General features: G+C 39.8%; 1 protein-coding gene across 6 annotated transcripts in view; it reads left to right on the top strand.

Moving 5' to 3' along the window:
- Positions 1–17,581, top strand: part of GRIA1 (glutamate ionotropic receptor AMPA type subunit 1) — a 321,187-nt gene extending 303,606 nt beyond the window's left edge. For 2 of the 6 annotated variants that reach the window (XM_073567910.1, XM_073567912.1), the window contains exons 14-16: positions 6,664–6,778; positions 15,053–15,187; positions 17,267–17,581. In XM_073567910.1, coding sequence (XP_073424011.1) covers positions 6,664–6,778; positions 15,053–15,187; positions 17,267–17,455 — 439 coding nt within the window. In that variant the 3' untranslated portion in view covers positions 17,456–17,581. Of the gene's footprint in view, positions 1–5,702; positions 5,828–6,663; positions 6,783–15,052; positions 15,188–17,266 lie in introns of those variants that run through there. The other 4 variants (XM_073567911.1, XM_073567909.1, XM_073567914.1 and 1 more) reach the window with 3 other exon arrangements.
- The last annotated feature ends 2,685 nt before the right edge of the window (positions 17,582–20,266 follow it).

Here is a 20,266-nt window from a genome sequence, read left to right as displayed (position 1 = left end):
GGTGAACCTTTCCCATAGCTGAATTTGATTTAGATAATGGTCCTGGTGCTTGCTAGACTTTCTTGGATACACTGAAGCCTTCTTCACAGCTATTGAACCTTTCTGAAGTTTCTGAAGTTCTTGATAATCCGATAAATGGTTGATTTAGGGGCAATCTTAAACAGCAATATTCTTGCATGTAAAACTTTTTTTATGCAAACTAATGATGACTGCACATATTTCCTTCTAACCCCCTTTTCAACCAGTCTACTCTTATAATTCAAAAAAGAGAAGTGTGCTTGGGGTCACTAGTACTCCTTAAGGGATACCCGCCGCATGACAGAACAACACACCACACCGTTGTAAATCAAGATTAAAACATGTCTGCGCTGAAATATCCACACTGTTCCCTCCTTTAATCTTAGAAACCAAACCAAATAGCAAGACTATGAGTTTCCACAATGATCAATGCAATCAATAGATAAGTTACCATAGAATAAAAATATATATATGTATGCAGAAGCGTTTCAAGAAAAAATGAAAATTGAACAATAACCTGTGATTATATGTTATGGAGACACTAAAGAAAATGACAAATTAAGAATTTACCTCAAATAAATCCAACACAATGCTAGCGTTCACATGAAGCGGAGAATCCTGTAACCTATGCCTTGGAGCTGAACAAGTTTAAAGCTCCATCACCTGCGTAGTTGTTAAAAAACTGCCCTTTCCTACGTGCGATGCTGTATTTTTCTAAAAGCAAAGCGGGGTAAGTCACCACCAACGAATAGTTATTAGAGTACTGTCCCGGCCGGTGACAGTCTCTTATGTTACTCACTGCTTCCTCGGTGTGCCAGCCTTCTTCACAGCGTGGTTCACAGCGTTATGCTGCCAGCTGCAAGGTAGCTGCAGGACCTTTGTGGCATCAGCGGTCATGTGAGTGGTCACGTAATGGGATTCAGTGAGTGCTGCGGACCACCAGGAAGGAATTGGTGGTCGTAATGGGAGCAGTGAGTAACATAAGAGACTGTCACCGGCCGGGACAGTACTCTAATAACTATTCGTTGGTGGTGACTTACCCCGCTTTGCTTTTAGAAAAATACAGCATCGCACGTAGGAAAGGGCAGTTTTTTAACAACTACGCAGGTGATGGAGCTTTAAACTTGTTCAGCTCCAAGGCATAGGTTACAGGATTCTCCGCTTCATGTGAACGCTAGCATTGTGTTGGATTTATTTGAGGTAAATTCTTAATTTGTCATTTTCTTTAGTGTCTCCATAACATATAATCACAGGTTATTGTTCAATTTTCATTTTTTCTTGAAACGCTTCTGCATACATATATATATTTTTATTCTATGGTAACTTATCTATTGATTGCATTGATCATTGTGGAAACTCATAGTCTTGCTATTTGGTTTGGTTTCTAAGATTAAAGGAGGGAACAGTGTGGATATTTCAGCGCAGACATATTTTAATGTATTACTCTTATAATTCAGTCAGCATGACAGAGTGATATCAGCTGCCTTGTCCTCGTTAACACCTTCTCCTGAGCTTAGGAGAAGATTACTGAAATGATGTAAGCAGGTCATTTCATGGTAAGGTAGAATTTGAGTAGAAATGGGGGTTTTCTTATTAAGTTAATTATCATACCAAGGAATGACTTTGCTTTTTTAAAAAATTTATCTGATCACTCTTTATAACAATCCAGAGTTAATGCAAATTGCCACCATAAAAACCGAAGCAGCAAACTTTGTGAAAATCAAAATTTGTGTTAGTCTCAAAACTTTTGGCCATGATTATACATTACCCATCAAGGCAGACTAAAAGTGCTCTGAAGCCACAGCTATCGGACAAATAGAAGCAATGTACAAAGTGGAACACTACATCTAATTACACAGTTTAGTGACCACTCCTGAGCACTGCTGTCCCTTGTTCGGACAGACCTCCACTCATAAGATATCGATGACCTACAGATAGTTCATCAATGTCGTGGTAGTGTGCAAACCTTTTAAGGATCTTGGGTACCTCAGAAACCCCTATAACTATGACACACTTACATTTTAAGAAGTGCTCTAAGAAAACAAGTGGCAATAGGTTCTCTCTAGCCATACCCAATCAGGCACTACCCTAAGAAAAAAATATCACAAATTTTTTGCTACAAGGTTATGTATTTGTCAAGTCAATAGATTTGCCCAATTTGCTGTGGAAAACAGTGTGACTAAAAGTTAATGGTTCCAGTAATCACACACATGGATATAGGCCTCTAGTTCCCTTTGGCTGGAAGCCACTGGTGACCCTAGTGTAGAAAATATTGGTTTCCTTCATGACATACAGTATTTCTATTGCAAAATGGTCAAGGAAGATCATTCGAATGCCATGGGTTACAACTTAGCTTGGGCCTTCTGACTGTGATGTGAGAGTTGGGATATGATGAGATTCTCAATGAACATGATGGCTTAAGATAAAGATCCATCATGGAGGTCAACAACTGGTCCGCTTCTTGGCATGAGATGGACTAGGACCTCTTAACTTGGGAATCTCTAACTGTATACACCTTTATTGAGCAGGGCTTAGGATGGTAATGGAGATCTGGTTACATATTCTCTAATTTATAAGGGGGAAGTGAACCATATTTGGCAACTTCTTTAAATTTCTTTCTGGAAGTATCAGGTTTGTGACGTGAATTTTTTGCTGTTGCAAAAACGCCAGTCTTGCAGTCAACACCATTTTAGACCACATCAAACCTACTTCCAGTCCCTGCTCATTTAAGGACGGGGCTCTGGGACATGGCAAAGGAAATGTTGGGAGATGTTGAGAGAGCAGTGTCTTCCAAGAAGTTTGTGCTCTGACCGTAAAGCTTGACAACTCTTTCAGGAGTCACAGGACTCTCCCATGTATTGGGAGCCATCATAGATGATCTAAGATTTGGCAAGTATGAATTAGACAGGGAGAGACTGTAACTTTGGCATCTAAGAGCCCCCTTACACCTGGAAGTGACCTTTCTTTTTAGCCAATTTTCCTTTTCACGTGCTGTTTAGATTTCTGATGCCTTCTTACTTAGATTTCCAATGCAGTTCTTTCATTTTCTAGCAATGTACTTGGACCATAAGAATAGTTTGTTTATTTTGTGACATTTAGCATCAGACACTTAGCATCACCTCACTATCCAATAACCCGAAATGTCTCTTTGACACTTTTCATTTCCTACTTAACCCAAGAGTGCAGGCCCCAACCACGGATCTCCATGCTGACGATCTGGCTAATTATTTCAAAGAAAAAATTGACCATATCCGACAGGAAATTATCTCCCAATCACCTCATACCATGCACTGTCCTCCCTTCCCCACTGCATCTAGCTCACTCTCTGATTTTGAACCAGTCACAGAAGATGAAGTAATCAGGCTCCTTGCATCTTCTCGCCCTACCACTTGCACCAGTGACCCCATCCCATCACATCTCCTCCAGTCCCTTTTCCCTGCTGTCACCAATCACCTAACAAAAATATTCAACCTCTCACTCTCTTCTGGTATCTTTCCTTTCTCATTTAAGCATGCCATCATACAGCCATTACTTAAAAAACCATCCCTTGACCAAAACTGTGCCGCGAACTATAGACCTGTCTCTAATCTTCCCTTCATCTCTAAACTCCTGGAACGCCTGGTCCACTCCCGTCTTATCCACTATCTCTCAGATAACTCTCTCCTCGACCCTCTCCAATCTGGTTTCCACTCTTGACACTCTACTGAAACTGCCCTCACTAAAGTCTCTAATGATCTTCTAGCAGCTAAAGCTAATGGTCACTACTCCATACTAATTCTCTTGGATCTCTCTGCAGCATTCGACAATGGATCATCAGCTCTTCCTCACTATGCTCCGTTCCATTGGCCTCAAGGACACCGTTCTCTCTTGGTTCTCCTCCTATCTCTCTGACCGCTCCTTTACTGTATCTTTTGCTGGCTCCACCTCCTCTCATCTTCCCCTTACTGTTGGGGTTCCTCAAGGATCGGTTATAGGCCCCCTCCTCTTCTCTTTGTATACTGCCCCTGTTGATCTATCAATCAGTAGATTTGGGTTCCAGTATCTTCTCTATGCCGATAACACCCAATTATACACTGTTCCTGATATCACGCCTGCCTTTTTGGAAAACACCAGTGATTGTCTTACTGCTGTTTCTGACATCATGTCCTCCCTCTAACTGAAATTGAACCTGTCAAAAACTGAACTCCTTGTGTTTCCTCCCTCTATTAACCTACCTATGCCCGACATTGCCATTTCCGTTTGTGGTTCTACCATTACTCCCCAACAACATGCCCGTTGTCTTGGGGTCGTACTTGATTCAGAGCTTTCATTCACCCCCCACTTCCGATCATTGGCTCGCTCTTGTTATCTGCACCTCAAAAACATTTCTAGAATTCGACCCTTTCTTACTTTTGACTCTGCAAAAACTCTTACTGTTTCTCATATTCATTCTCATCTGGACTATTGTAACTCTCTACTAATCGTTCTTCCTATTAACAAACTCTCCCCTCTCCATTACATCCTGAATGCACCAGCTAGGATCATATTCCTCACCAATCGTTATACCGATGCCTCTACCTTGTGCCAGTCCTTACACTGGCTACCCATCCACTCCAGAATTCTGTATAAACTTATTACCTTCACCCACAAAGCCCTCCATGGCTCAGCACCACCCTATATCTCCTCCCTCGTCTCAGCCTACCACCCTACCCGTGCCCTTTGTTCTGCTAATGACCTAAGGTTAACATCCTCATTAATCAGAACCTCCCACTCCCGTCTCCAAGACTTTTCACGAGCTGCGCCAATTCTTTGGAATACACTACCCAGGCTAGTATGATTAATCCCCAAACCCCACAGTTTTAAGCGTGCCTTAAAAACTCATTTGTCCAGACTGGCCTATCGCCTCAATGCATTAACGTAAATATCCCTGTGTGGCTCATTTCTAAATTTTTTACCATAACCAGGTTCCTCACTTCATGTTCTCACATGCTTTTTGCATTTAATAGCCCTCTGTGTCTGTACTGTTACATATTTAGACTGTTAACTGATTCATGCAGCAACAGGAACTCCCGATTCTTACACTAGGGAAGGTCCAAACCATAAAAACAATAAAAGCAATTGTTACCAGCTACCTTTCGTGTCTTCCCTTTTCCCTTATAGATTGTAAGCTTGCGAGCAGGGCCCTCATTCCTCTTGGTATCTGTTTTGATCTATGTGTTTATTGCTATGCTATGCTGTAATGTCTATTGTCTGTACAAGTCCCCTCTATAATGTAAAGTGCTGCGGAATATGTTGGCACTATAGAAATACAATTTATTATTATTATTATTATTATTATTATTATTAATAATAAAAACTACTATCATGTAAATCTTGGAAACACCCGTGCTGTAGATGGCTGCACTGCAATGGGTCCACCTGCATGGCTATAAAACTACCGGTGCTCAGCATGTTGATGCGATCACCTGCATATCTGGTAAACATATGGAGATGCATATTGTGGACATGGTATGTACAAATACGTCTATAAAATGCCATTCTCCTGAAGGCTTGCATGGACCGCAGTGACGGAGCTGGAGCAGGGATGGGGGCGCATGGTGGTATAGGATGAAGCTTGCAGCTGGTTCACCTATCCTTTGTCTCATGACCTCATGAGTGATTTCTCAAGCTGTAACTTATCGAGTGTTATCTATTCATTTTTAAAGAAATCCAGTAAACCTGGCAGTATTAAAACTGAACGAGCAGGGGCTTTTGGACAAATTGAAAAACAAATGGTGGTACGACAAGGGAGAATGCGGCAGCGGGGGAGGTGATTCCAAGGTCAGCCCCAGTAAGAACAAACTAGCGGGTAACAAAACAGCATGATAGTAACCAGCAACTGCCCTGTATACCTTTTTTGCCACAGCCCCGGTGCCACCCTACTACCCAATAGGCTCAACAAATTAGCCAACAAAAAGTGACACAGTTCAGTACATGCATATCTTATGGGAAAAAATGTTAACGAAGAAAACACATACAAGTAATGGCAATCAAACATCAAAAAGTTTAATTGAAAATGTGTTGTTTTTTTATATAATAGGTAATTATCAAAAAAATTGTAATACTTTCTAATTCTAATTAACCATCTTTGATTTCTAACCAAATCATTTTTAATTCAAATAATTTTGAATTCAAATATTTTTTAACCAATTTTCTAATTCTAGTTAAAAAATGAAAATGATGGAGAATTAAAAAATTTGACTTTATTTCAAATATATTCTTAGCAATATAGAGAGACATGGAGAACACTGCGGTAGAAATAACAAGTATCGGTTGCCCGTGTTTCACGACACAACACAATCGTCTTAGGCCAAGTGAGAATAAATTAGGTAATTACTAGGTCACCGGGCGCAAGAAAGTGGATCATCCACAGGCAAAGGACGGGTGTTGCTGGTTACTCAAAGTGATATAGTTAATACTCGTCTGGCTTGGCTGGAAGAGAGGGGAGAAACGGGCGCTAGGGGATGGAGGGCAAGGGTGGGAGGCGCTTGATAGAGTATTGAAGCGTATCACTTTGTCATGGTTCACGCATACGTCAATGAATGCCTCAATGATATGTTGCTATGCTACTGAATAACATAAAATAACATTGGTGATGTTATTTATGTTATTTCCCATGGTTTGAAGAGGTGCTGTAAACCTAGCGGTATTGAAACTCAGTGAGCAAGGCGTCTTAGACAAGCTGAAAAGCAAATGGTGGTACGATAAAGGGGAATGTGGAAGCAAAGACTCCGGAAGTAAGGTTAGTCACGCCCATAACAGTGAGTTCCCGCCAATGATCACTTGATGCTGCAGGGGCCTTCTGATTGGTTAACAGTTTTCTCTTCTTACATCCTTTTCGCGTGGTTTTTTTTGTTTTTTTTTCAGGTTCCCGTCAACACCTTGATCCATGTATACAGTGAACTTAAGACAAAAACAATAAAACAATATTAACATTATAACTTAAAACCCAAACATCGATGGCTTATTATGCGCTACATAAATGTTAGAAATTACAATTTTATAATGAAGTCATATAAATATGCATGATTCAAAAATGGAACTTCAAAATGTCTGACTTTGAAAAAAATGTTATAAACACTGCCCACAATTTTTTCTTTTATAAAATTACATAAAATACATTAAAATACGCATTACACAAATGTTACTTTTTTTTCATTGTTTTATTTTATATTGTTTTTCTACTTAAAAAAAAAAAGTCCTCAGCGTCACAGATTTAATCCCAGCCGTTTAATTTCGGATCATGTCTCTTAAGATTTTGAAAATTTAATTTTGTATTTTTTTTATTATATTTTTTTTTTATAAAATATGAAAGTCCGTTTGTAGGATTGTTAGGGCACAGATTGTAATATTAAAGTATGCTTTCTGTGCCATGCATTTCTAAAATCTGTACATTTTTGGAACCCCATAATGATTTTTTATTGCATACATTATTGATTGACTTCAATATTTTAATCAATTTATGATTCTAAATAAAACGTCCATATTGAACGTTCATCACCTTAAACTCACCACTATATTGTATAAGGAAACCTTCCTATACGTACAGCATACATTCCTTTCTATAACAATGAGAATATCTTACACATAGATAAGCACAATACAATACACATATTAAAAACTGAAACAAAGACGCAAAAAACATTAAAAAGAATTGTATTAATTACATTGACTATTTACTTAAAGGGAATCTGACAGTAGGATCAACCCTCCTGAGACGTCTATATGGGCATTTAGGTCATAGGAAGCTGAATAAAATGATACCTTGATATCTGCGATCCGATGTCTTATTCCAGAGAAATCCACATTTTTCTTAATATGTAAATGAGCTGTTAAGATCTATTGGCCATAAATAAGTCTCCTTAAGAATCTGCCTCCAGAGTTTGTTTTAAATGAAAGTGTGAGACATGTAATGACTGACAATCTGCTCTCCTGATCTACATGTCTCACACTGGTAATGCCCCCGTTTTATTTAAAATAAGCACTGGAGGCAGATTCTCAGGGGGATCTATGTCCGGCCCATAGATCTTAACAGCTCATTTGCATATTAATAAAAACTTGAATTTGTCGGTAATTTCTTCCTATAACCTGCATGCCCATATAGGTGGCTTGGCTTAGGAGGATTCATCCGAATGACAGATTCGCTGTAAGAGTAATTATTAAAACATTAGCGCAGTTTGTGTCGTACTTGTGTTTTCCTAGAAAAAGTTTTTAATACACTATATATTTTTTTAATTTTTGATCATTATTATGTTATTATAATTTTTGTATGTTGGACTGAATTGTGTTTCAAGTGATAATGTGCTTGAGAAAAATTCACAGATTTTCTCATTTTGGATAGGGTTATATGTTTTGAGTGATAAAACAATATCCAATGGGTTCCCAAAAAGTGAACATGCCAGAAAGGGGAACATCCACAAGGGAATATCCACAGAATATGTGATAAATATGTAGTAGATGCAGGTCTGACAGCTAGGACCCACACCTATCTCCAGGACAGGGAGCTCCAGATAGTCTGGAGAGTTGTCCATTAAAGGAGCTGTGCTGCTTTGGGGTATACTCTATGTGACAAGCAGGATTCTTTGGTGCCAGGAGCAGGTGGACTTGTGAATTCAGATATGAGATTTACATACATGTGGTCACATGCCAACTAGTCGTGCGCAGATACGTCTAGTCAGAATGTGTCCACGAGTGTGCAAATCACATACTTACAGTGATATGATGACGGCATCACAGAATTCTGTCAGCAGTCACGTAGAGTGACTGCAGACTTGTACCCCAAGGCCTGACAACCCCTTTAATCTTTGTCCACAGGTGCATTCGTAGGCATATCCTGTGGATGTGCCATAAATATCTACAGGGAGGCAATACAGCTTTAGCGCCACCTGATGAATAATATTGTCTATTTAGGCACAGAACCCAGTTATTTAGATCCCAGCTAATTAGATACCCGATGATCAACAGATGTAGCCAAATTTAATTTGATAAAGAACTCACCATATTGATAACATACTTTAGAAGGATATCTCACTTAAGAGGATTCAGATGAGCCAACATTGAACAAGCCATTGACTTATGTCATGTAAGATGTCAAATGTGCTGTGTTATCTGTGCTAGAGTAATCTTGGCTACATCTGTATGTTAAACAGAATCTATCAGCAGCAGCATGATGTAGGGACTGAGACCCTAATTTCAGTGATGTGTCACTTACTAGGCTGTATGGTGCTGTTTCAATAAAATCAGTGTTTTATCAGCAGGAGATTATCAGCACAGGACTAGTTGTCTCGTGCCTCCTAGACAACTGCTTTGTGTAACCCCACCCCACCACTGATTTCTGTCAACGTACATTGTACATAAAGAGCTCAGCATTCCAAGCTCTGCTAGATCTGCTGCAGATAAAACTAGGATTGTATCAAAATGGCTGCATTCAGCCCAATAAGTGACACATCACTGGAATCAGGGCCCCTGCATCATGCTGCTCTCATATTACATAGCAAAAACCTGCTGAGAGTTTCCCTTTAAGTCTATTAGCTTAGTGCTGACATTACAGGATAATATTAGTATAATATTCCTTTATGTACGGCATATCCACAGGATACATGTATTCTGGTTAATCTACCGCAGATCCCATGGGGTCCCAGTAAGAGTGCTCACTACAACGTAATCTATTTTGTATTGTCCACCCTCTTCTGCAAAAATTAAGTTATGATTGATGATGAAGTGATCTAGGATCTAGGACGTTTCGACTGCCACAAAGTCATCATGTTCTGGGACAGTCCTGCTGAATGTGGAGCACTTGGAATGCATGGTGTGAAGAACTGCAATGCATCTGACCACAGAGGACTGTCCCAATGTTTGAGAGCCCCAGTAGGTTGGAGCGACATTGTCAATAGCCACATTTAGATCTGCTCTATCCGAAGAGAGGCAGAATTTCTTCTTTTAAGCGCCATTAAACAAATAAGTATAGCTCATTGGGTCAAGAGCAAGCAAACAGAGGAAATTGCATTAAAGGGGTTGTCCAGGCTTGGGGTATAAGTTTGCAGTTACTCGACTTGACTGCAAACTTGTGAATCCTCACAGTGCGCACTGTCAGGATTCTCTGGTGCCGGCACAGATACGAGCGCAAATATCCAATTTGCATACATCCAGCCACATTCCGACTAGACGTGTCCAACCTCACTGTATACAAGAGAAATGAGGGAGGTCGGACAAGTCTAGTTGGCACATGACTGCATTTCTGAAAATAGCACACTTGCGGTCACGCGTTTGTCTTCTCTTGGCATTGGCACCAGAGGATCCTGACAGCGCGCGCACAGCGCGCAGTGAGAATTCACAAGTCTGCAGTCACATGGAGTGACTGCAGACTTGTACAATGAGCCTGGAGAACCCCTTTATGCCCATTTCTTGTGCTTGCTAGAACTATCTAGATAGGTTTGATGCTTTTCATTAGAAAGGCCCTACAATGTTTCCATTTTTGGTTCCTACAACTTATTGCTTTCACCTGACCACTAGAAATATCTCGAAAAGGTTTAAAAGGACTTCAAAAAACAAGATAACAAATAGTGGAGGCTGTTGATTATAATGAATAATGAAATAATCCAGACCAAAAGTAATTCTTATATTTAAAAAATTACTCTACCTTTTTGTGTGGCCTAGAATATCACATGAAACACAATCCATGTTTAGGGGTCATTTACAATAGGAAGCGATTGGACAATTTACCTCCATTGCTCCTTAAAGTGGAAATATCTTGACGTGACATCATCACCAGTGTCAGAGATATTACAATTCTTATTGATAATGAAACAATATGCTAGACAATGACTAAAAGTACTAAACTAATAGAGACCAACATCTACATGTAATATACCATATACGTTTGTCTAGAATATTTATGCAAATGTAATCTGTCAGCAAGTTTTTATGTAATCTGAGAGCAGCATCGTGTAAGGGCTGAGAGCCTGATTACAGCAATGTGTCACTTACTAGGCTGTGTGTTGCTGTTTCAATAAAATCAGTGTTTTATCAGCAGGAGATTATCACTACAGGACTAGGTGTCTCATGCTTCCTAGTCAACTGCTCTGTGTAGCCACACGTCCACAGCTTATTAGAAGCTTACTGTCAATGTACAGTGTACATAGAAAAGTGCTAATTGGTGATGTAGTTGGGGTTATACAGGGCTCAGCTTTCGAGTACTGCTAGATCTGCAGCAGAGAAAACAGTGACATCACTGGAATCATGGTCTCTCCACCTACATCATGCTGCTCTCAGATTTCATAAGAAAAGCCTGGTGGCACATTCCCTTTAATAGTTCTGAGCCTTGGCTGAAGAGGTGCATGTAGCTAAAATCATGGTCTATGAAGTTCATTCCATAATCCTGCACAGATGACCTTGAGGAAGGCAAAAATAAAAAATCTACAGGGCAACTGTCAGTTGTCTCATATTTGATGGAAAAATTCCTTCCAAAATCAACATCTCATCTCTTTTCTACCAATGACAGATGTTGTGAATCAATTTGAATTTCACTAGCCACTTTTGTCTGTGGTTACTGGGGAGAGAGAACCGCTTCCTTCCTGATGTTCATGCACAGCTCCTTCTTTCATTTTCTGATGTGGCGCGACATCGTTATTGTGGAGTGACGCACATGTGACATCGTTCCAGCTAGACTAATTAAAAAAACACAACAGATGCCACAAGGTTGGAGGTGGTTCTCAGGGCTCCCATCCAGTGGCCACAGAGCACTCATGTGGCCACAGTACTATGTCCTGCAAATTAATTTACACCATCTATACCCATACCTTATAATATTATATTTTTAACTTCTTCTGGATCGCCCATTGCCTATAAACGTCTGTGCGGTCTAAATTTAGCTGCGCACTGATATTCTAAAATGTAAATGAAGAGTAAGCTGCCTGAACAAGATCATGCAGCTGTGGGGGTGAGTAGCTGACTGTCAGACAGAGTCAGACTCCCCACAGAGAAGGAAAACATGATTTATTACCATATTTGCCTTCTCAATTGCTGTATACTCAAGCTGAATCAGTGCTTGTTTACACAAGTTTGAAAGCACTGACAGTGCTTACTTCTCCATACCCTGTGATCATGTGATCAGGGTGTAGAGAGAGAACAGAAGCTGCCGCTTTTTTTTTTTTTTTTTTAAACCCAGCAGCAAGCTTTGCTATGCAAGCAGGAGGCTAATTTTCTCTCTGGAACTGGGACTGATACACCAATCTCAGTTACAGGGAAAATCAACAATAACATAACCTATTAATGTGTTAAAAAATGTCACAGTAATGAACTGATCACAGAGAGGCATCCAAATGTACCTTGAACTTGTTCTTGGTTGGAATCAATCATTAGAACATGTTGTGGGCAGAGAGGTTTGGAGTCTCAATGCACTTACAGAAAAGAATCCCTATTTTCCTAAATAAATTATTGGGTAAATATCCCATCTCCAGAAATCTAGTACCAATAACCTGTAATATTGTATTTTGCTAGAAAGGCGTCCCGTTGGATAGTCTTACTGCTCATTCACAGGAGCCCAACTTTGTATACAATTTTCCATGTATCACCATAGATAACTAGGTACCTACCAAAAATTATTCTAAGCCGCTGTAAATTACACCTATTGTAAATGACCCACACTATTGTCTTTTTCCTTACCTTTAATTTAAAGCTTTTACCCAGGTAGACACATGTAATCCAAACTAATAAATGTTATTTTTCCTTTTTGTTCTGTTATTATCACTATTATTATTTCATGTACTGTAATCTTACTCTTGCGTTCTTGCTTTATCTCCAAAAGATCAATATGTTTTTTTCATTTCTTCAGGTCGTAAGCATTTCTAAGAAGATTATTTTCACACTGCATGTTGAATTGGAGTCAACTGAACTCACTCTACAGAGACATATCGACTTTAACACTAAATCACATAATATTAGGACTTTATCAGCCTACATAAGGAGAAAATCGATCATTCCAAGTGTAGTAACACTAATATTAACTATACTATAGGCAATTCACCAATCCATAGGCCTTCACAAACGCACATCAACAAATACAATTGGTTCTTCGAGCATTTTTTGGTCGTTGATTGAAGGCCCCGAAAATAGAGTTGGTGGGACTACTGTGGTCACTGGGCAGCATTGGGTGCATGCTTAAAGTCAAAGCTCATGTTTTCTGGAGGGAGGTGGGTTTTTGGAGTTACGTAATGCAATGATAAACTGGTGGGAGGTGGAAGAATGTACAAATATTGTAATGGTGGGATGCGGTTGGGTTGTGTATGGCAGACGCCAAGCCTTTTTGATATGGTAAATGTATGAGCTCACTTATCAATTCGATGTTCATTTCCGTTAATAGTGGATGAATCACAGTGGATTACAACTGAAACCATCAACCAGTTTACGAAAAAGCCTAAAAGTAACCCCGTAAACCATTTTACTCTAAGTACCACTTAAAGTCCACCCTATTCTCATGCTTTCGGTACTATACTCGGTGCCATATTTTGAGTGAATCATCAAACATTTTAGCCGGATCTCCCGTACATAGGAGCGCTCGTTCGGCCGAGCGCTCCTTTGTTGGGAAAGCCGGTGGAGAACAAAGCGTTTGGCAGTTCAAAAAAGTACATGCCACATTGACAATCACTTGGGTGGCACTTCATGAGCATTAGAGTGTTGGCCAAACCTGTCGATTTTTGGCCAATCTGTGATAGGTTGTATTCCGCGATGTCATCACTGCAGCTGGTAATTATCTGCAGTGGTCACTGTGGTGTTTGACAAATGGGATTTGATTATAGGATTCAATATCAGAATATAGAACCTCATGACTTTGTAAACTTTTCGTCACTTTGGTGTTTGACATATGGGTTGGATTAGAGGATTCAATATCAGAATATAGAACCCCATGACTTCGTAAACTCTTGGCCACTTTGGTGTTTGACAAATGGGATTTGATTATAGGATTCAATATCAGAATATAGAACCTCATGACTTTGTAAACTCTTCGTCACTTTGGTGTTTGACATACGGGATTGGATTAGAGGATTCGATATGAGAATTTAGAACCCCATGACTTCGTAAACTCTTGGCCACTTTGGTGTTTGACATATGGGATTGGATTAGAGGATTCGATATGAGAATTTAAAACCCAATGACTTTGTAAACTCTTTGTCACTTTGGTGTTTGACATACGGGATTGGATTAGAGGATTCAATATGAGAATTTAGAACCCCATGACTTCGTAAATTCTTGGTGTACATGGCGTAGCAAAAAGTGACAAAATACCAGGAGGAACATAGGTTCTGATTCTGTATTCTGAAAAATATCGGATAACAGAGGGACTAAGTAAAACAAACTACGCTAAATATTTTATTAGTTGAACTCTAACATTAGAAATTGAAATGATTGGGCCAAAACAGTCAAAACTGTTTTTCACTTTTAAAATTTGAACCTCTAAAAATTCCGAACCCAAAATAGATGTAAAATGGACAATCCACTGAAGACTTTCGGCATTTCATGGCATCAGTTGTAAACCAATGCTTTAAATAAACCTTAAATAAAAGTCTTAACAATCTGAGATTCTTCTGAGACAGTTTTTGACTTGAATTGTAAATCATATTTAAACATGCGTAAGATTAAAGACTTTGCGCTGACACAAATTTACTATTGTTGAAAGGTCTTAATATACGACTAATTTCTAAGCTATACACATTTTTCTTTCTTCTGTGCCTTAGCTGGACCATACCCACAAGATTATTTCAGAATGTGATTTAACAGTGTACAGGCCACGTCCAAAAGGCTTAACCTCTGCCAATTGGGGATTCCGGGAGGCATAAAGATGCTGGGGTTGCTGCCTGATGAATGTTTTTGGCTTGTTGACATGGTCAATGGCATATGAGTACGGTGGGCATGGGTGGCACAAAAAGCTTGAAGATGCCTTTAATGTACTTTTTTTGCTCTTATAACACATTCTTCCCCTCCCTCTTTCCTTGCTCCTATCTCTTCTCTCTGGTTCCAGGATAAAACAAGTGCACTAAGCCTCAGCAATGTCGCTGGCGTCTTCTATATCCTGATCGGAGGCCTGGGACTGGCTATGTTGGTTGCACTAATTGAGTTCTGTTACAAGTCCAGGAGTGAATCCAAAAAGATGAAGGTGGCATCGCATCTCACGTCATATCATTCCCTATCTGTTCCAAGCAAACTTTCATCTTATAATACAGAGTGTTTTAAAGGGAATCTGATGCAGGTTTTTGCTATGTAATCTGTGGAAGCATGATGTAGACCCTGATTTCAGCGATGTGTCACTTACTAAGCTGTGTTTTGCTGTTTCAATAAATTCAGTGTTTTATCAGCAGGAGATTATCACTACAGGACTAGTTTTCTCGTGCCCTTGATCCTGCCCCGCCGCAACACTGATTGGCCACTTTCTCTCAATATACAGTGTACAGAAAGCAGCCAATCAGGGGTGTGGGCGTGGTTATACACAGCTCAGCATTCCGAGATCTGCAGCAGAGAAAACTATGGTTCAATCACAACTGCTGCACCCTAGGAAACTAAGTGATGCATCACTGGAATCAGGGTCTCTGCCCCTACATCATTCTGCTGTTAGATTACATGCCAAAAACCTACTGACAGATTACCTTTTAAGGTTTATGCCCATCTTAGCCTTTCATAGCTAATTTCATCTAGGTGCCAGACACTGAAGGTGGTGCTATGAAGACAGCTGAGTGGAACGGTGGTATGCTGTTCGTATTACTCTATGGAGTTTAATTTGATGTACGGGAGCAGCATATCACAATGAGCAATGCTATTTCCGCAACTTGTCACTTACAGTTATAGCATTGCGCTTTTCATAGCCCCACTCTTGTTGGCCAATACCTGGACTCGGTCGTTCCCATTTTGGCCATGAAAGACTAAGACGGGAAGAACCTTTTATCTTCTTAATTGGCTCCAGGTTTATGTTGTATCTTCATTTTCTGTACTAAAGGAAGTCTTTTATCGACAGTAATGAAAGCTTTACAGGGTTAAAATCATTGAAATTTTTGGTGTACCCATATCCCTACCTTTTCCTTCTTCTCCTCCATTTCTTGGTTGTCAACAACTTTTTTGCTTGGCACAACAAAGGTCAATGGACTTCCATTCTATAAATGAGCCATAAATGTCAATGATTATAATACTCCTCTGAGCAGAAGCCTACCGGGCAGATAGTGATTCACTTTGGGATTGAGTTGAAAAAGGAGTATGTTGTAAGGTTCAAACATAACCTATCTTTTTTCCTGCACACCATTTAGTTAATTCAGTTAGTAAGATTGTACAGATTATAAAATCATTTTCATCCAGTATCTTAGAAAAATTTAAGTTTCAGTAAAAGATGAGGATCCCGTGTTCACCATCCTCATTTCATGGAGTGGAGAGCAATTAAAGAGTCTCTCGCCCTGGAGGACCTATCTTGTCTTCTTAACTCAAGAAAACCAAACATTTGAATGAACATTGTGTAATACTTAATTTCCCCTGAGGGGGTGCTGCAGGGAAATTAATGCTTGCATTTGAACTCGACAGATTGCAGTTGATCTCTAGGGGTCCCAGCAGTGGGACAATCTTATTGTACAGGGACACTCCTAACAAGTTTGGATTATCCAAATTGGAAAATTCCACTAAAAAATATTGCAATTCATTAGCTAATTTAATACTATGTGTGGCCCATAGTGTTGAGAATGTAGATATGGAGGATATATTTAGTCTTTGGAACCCCTTTTTTCATTATCAGTGGGGGTTCCAGCAGTTGGACCCCAGCGATAATACATTTATCATTAGATATGAGCAATTCAATTTGAGCTGCCCTATTCCAGCGTCCAGTCCAGTCCGCCATGGAATCCATTCTTCATTTCTGCATCGGTCATCGTCATTCCGGCACCTTGGGTGCCTGTGGCCCTTACTACTCCCGCAACGTCATGAGGTCATGGCACAACACATGTCATGATCCTACTGACTAGGCTACACGTGAAGTTATAACATCATGGAGCCTAGTAAGTGCTAAGGTATCCAGGATGCCAGGCTGAGGATGTCGGTGAAGTGAAGACCGGCTGCCTCGGGAGACCGGACTGCACAATTGCTCATCTCCAATTATAAATGTTGATTAAAGGATGACCCCTTTAAAGCATATATATTTGTATATTGTGAAATATGAAATATCAGAAAGGACAGGGGTCTAGCCCTCTATCCTCCTCAAAAGGGTTTCTGTTTAATTCCACAGCAAACGGTAACGGAAACGGTCCGTATGGCAACTCTACCAAGACCTTCTACAGCAGGAGGTAGTGGAGAAAATGGAAGAGTGGTCAGTCATGACTTTCCAAAATCCATGCAGACGATTCCATGTATGAGCCACAGCGCAGGTATGGCCCTAGGAGCAACTGGATTATAATACCAGCAGACTTCACGCCGCCTAGTGAAGCAGTGGTGACCATACCCCCCTTCCAGTGCCAAAAACACAAAGGACACATTTTATGGACTTTTCTCAGTCACTCAAAGATCTATTTTTTTTTGTTATTTTGTTTTCTTTGTTCTTCTTGCCCCCTGTGGCAAATCTACAAGACAGTAACTGCAATAAAGAGCTGACTGGGGAAGAGAAGAGAACCTACCCTGTGGGCTGGATAATTGAATGTTATCAATAGACTCTGATCCCACAACGGTTCAACTCATCAACTCTTAGTATATTCAATTGTTTTAGAGGAATATTTTTTTTTTCCATTTTTGTTCCGTTTTCCTTATCTTTTTTTTCCGTGTTAGCTTTCTGAATAAATTTGGGAGCACATTCCCCTGGCATTTCCTTCAAAGTTAGAAGGTCCAACATTGGAATGTCCTTCGTTTGAGCTGTCCTTATGTATTGAGTGGATATCTTCTTCAGCTTGAACCAAGAAGCAAATGGCAAGAACAAGAGAAAGTAGAGATTCACAAGGAGCTACAGTAGTTGTACATACAGAAACAGCGGACACGTCAAAGAATGGGAAGACTCAATCATCCAGAGCGTCACAGATGGAAGTGGAACTATGTAGTCATGCTATGGTGGCCAAGACAATAGGACCACTTAATAAAAATACTTAAGGCGATGCCAGATTTGTCAGTGAAGAGTAATATGGTACAGGTAGACGCCAGTTGTCTTTACTTACCAATGTGATCACAACTCTAAGCCATGACTATCAATACTTGAGGGCACTGGTCAACCAACAAGCGCACAAGTAGGACTTGAGATTGCTCAAGTCAAGAACATCTATGACTGCATATAAAGGCATATCTATACAAAAAGATGAAAGCAGATGAGGCTGAAGATCAAAGTCTTGCAGCTTGCATACTAAAAAACTTGATTTATAACGTCTACAACATCTAGTTACCATCTGGATTCTTCAAGAGTATGACGTCCCACCTAAACCACCATGCGCTGTTCAGTGGTATTATTTGAATGTTCACATCAATGCTATCATAATATTAAAAATTCATGTAAAAAAATACACAATTTGCCAGCAATCATAGGAATGTCACCAACGTCAGGAGTTACAAATTGACTGTGATTGGGCTCAACTGCTATCCCTTTGACAAATGTCGCAAAGAGAGAATTATGCATTTGGTACTCCATTCATTTACATATTTGTTCAGTTTTTGTGTTTAACCCCTCAGTCTTTACCATACCTGGCAGGGCTGGGAGGGGAGAGTAATATCCCTCAAATGGTCTCTTTCAAAAATTTCTTCTAAAATGTTATTTTTTTTTTCTTTTGAGTTCTTGTTTGGGTGTATGAAGAAAACAAATGTTATCCTTTGAACCTCTTCTAAAGCGTATGTTACCATTTTCTAGTGGAAACATATCCTTATTACTTAATTCCTCAAAATTTTGAGGAGCTATCCAGCCATCTGACTCAAGGGCCTTGCTACTATCGGAACTGGACTTGACCATATGATAAGGGCATTGAAGTGAACAAAAAAAGATCTTGCACAGAGAGGGTCTTACTTGCTCAGTGACTTCAAGACAAGACTTGGTGGAGTGCAGGACACAACAAATCAGCATTGGAGATGTTGAGTGTTTCACTTGTAATTTGTATTTTTATTACACTTTCTTAAAAACAGAGGTGTGGAACCAAGCTCGGTTTTTACCCCGAGAAAGGACTCCACATTTATTCCCTTCAGGCGTTTCATTCTGTTTTTCCTCTTTGATACCTGGATATTTTTTTCTCCACAAACGCTGTATTTGTTTAACTCTGATGTCAAAAGTGCTAAGCGAGATTACGTTTGGTCAAACAACAGAAGCATTGTTTGGTTTGTTTTTGAGATGTGATGGGAAGGTGGTATCTCTCATCAACATCTCATTGCTTCTTGCGTATCTCCTCTTTGTTTTCTTTTTTTTTCCTTTGAATTAATATAAAATGGACGTGATTCCTTTCTTTGAGGCAAAGTTCCTTCTGTATACACTTGTGTGTAAATGGTATGAATGTGTCTGTACAACATTGGCAGAGGAGAATAGAGACGAGCTAATTTGTTCGGATTCGGTTCCAAATACTATCGGACTCGAATATTGTTTTTGGAATATTCGTTGAACACAGCCAAACGTCATTAGAGTCAATGGGAGTAAAAATTACTGAATATTTTCGGAACCGATCATAAGACATGCATTCGGCATGAATAGGGTTCGAATATGGCTTGAATAGGTCAAAATCAGATTCGGAGCCAAAATCCGAACAAATTCGCTCATCTCTACTGGAGATCAGCCTACAATATCAGTAGCGAATGTAGAGTATTCAGTGGTGGTTGATGATAATTATAGGGTGGTAGATCAATGTTGAGCGTGTGCTACATACGGAGCCTCTATAAAGATATTTAGTGGAGACCTTTCTTCACACCTTATGACAAATAGGAGATCTAATTTGGCATGTACAGTATGTGTCCCTCTGTACAGAAGACTGTGAGAGTTGAAGGAATCGCTAAGCTGGTCTCTTAGGGTCCCCATGCACGTGGGCGAAAAGTTGTCCAAAACGTCTGATTTCGACCATGATGAACGATCATCTACTGCCTAAGCAAAGCGGACAATTATTATTGTTTGATACATGGCCAACCAACAAAGTTATCGATCAAAAGACTGAATGGGCATGTTGGATTTTTTCAGCCAGTCCTAAGCAATGGCTGTATCGTTGGCTGAAAAAAATCCATCACGGTCGATGCAATCTGAGATGGTTTTTCCTTCATCAAC

The sequence above is a fragment of the Dendrobates tinctorius genome, unplaced genomic scaffold (assembly GCF_039654945.1).
Source record: "Dendrobates tinctorius isolate UK_male_01 unplaced genomic scaffold, ASM3965494v1 ptg000020l, whole genome shotgun sequence".
NCBI classification, from domain to species: domain Eukaryota; kingdom Metazoa; phylum Chordata; class Amphibia; order Anura; family Dendrobatidae; genus Dendrobates; species Dendrobates tinctorius.
Note: the sequence above shows the minus strand (reverse complement) of the source record. Positions and strands in the feature narration are given on the sequence as shown.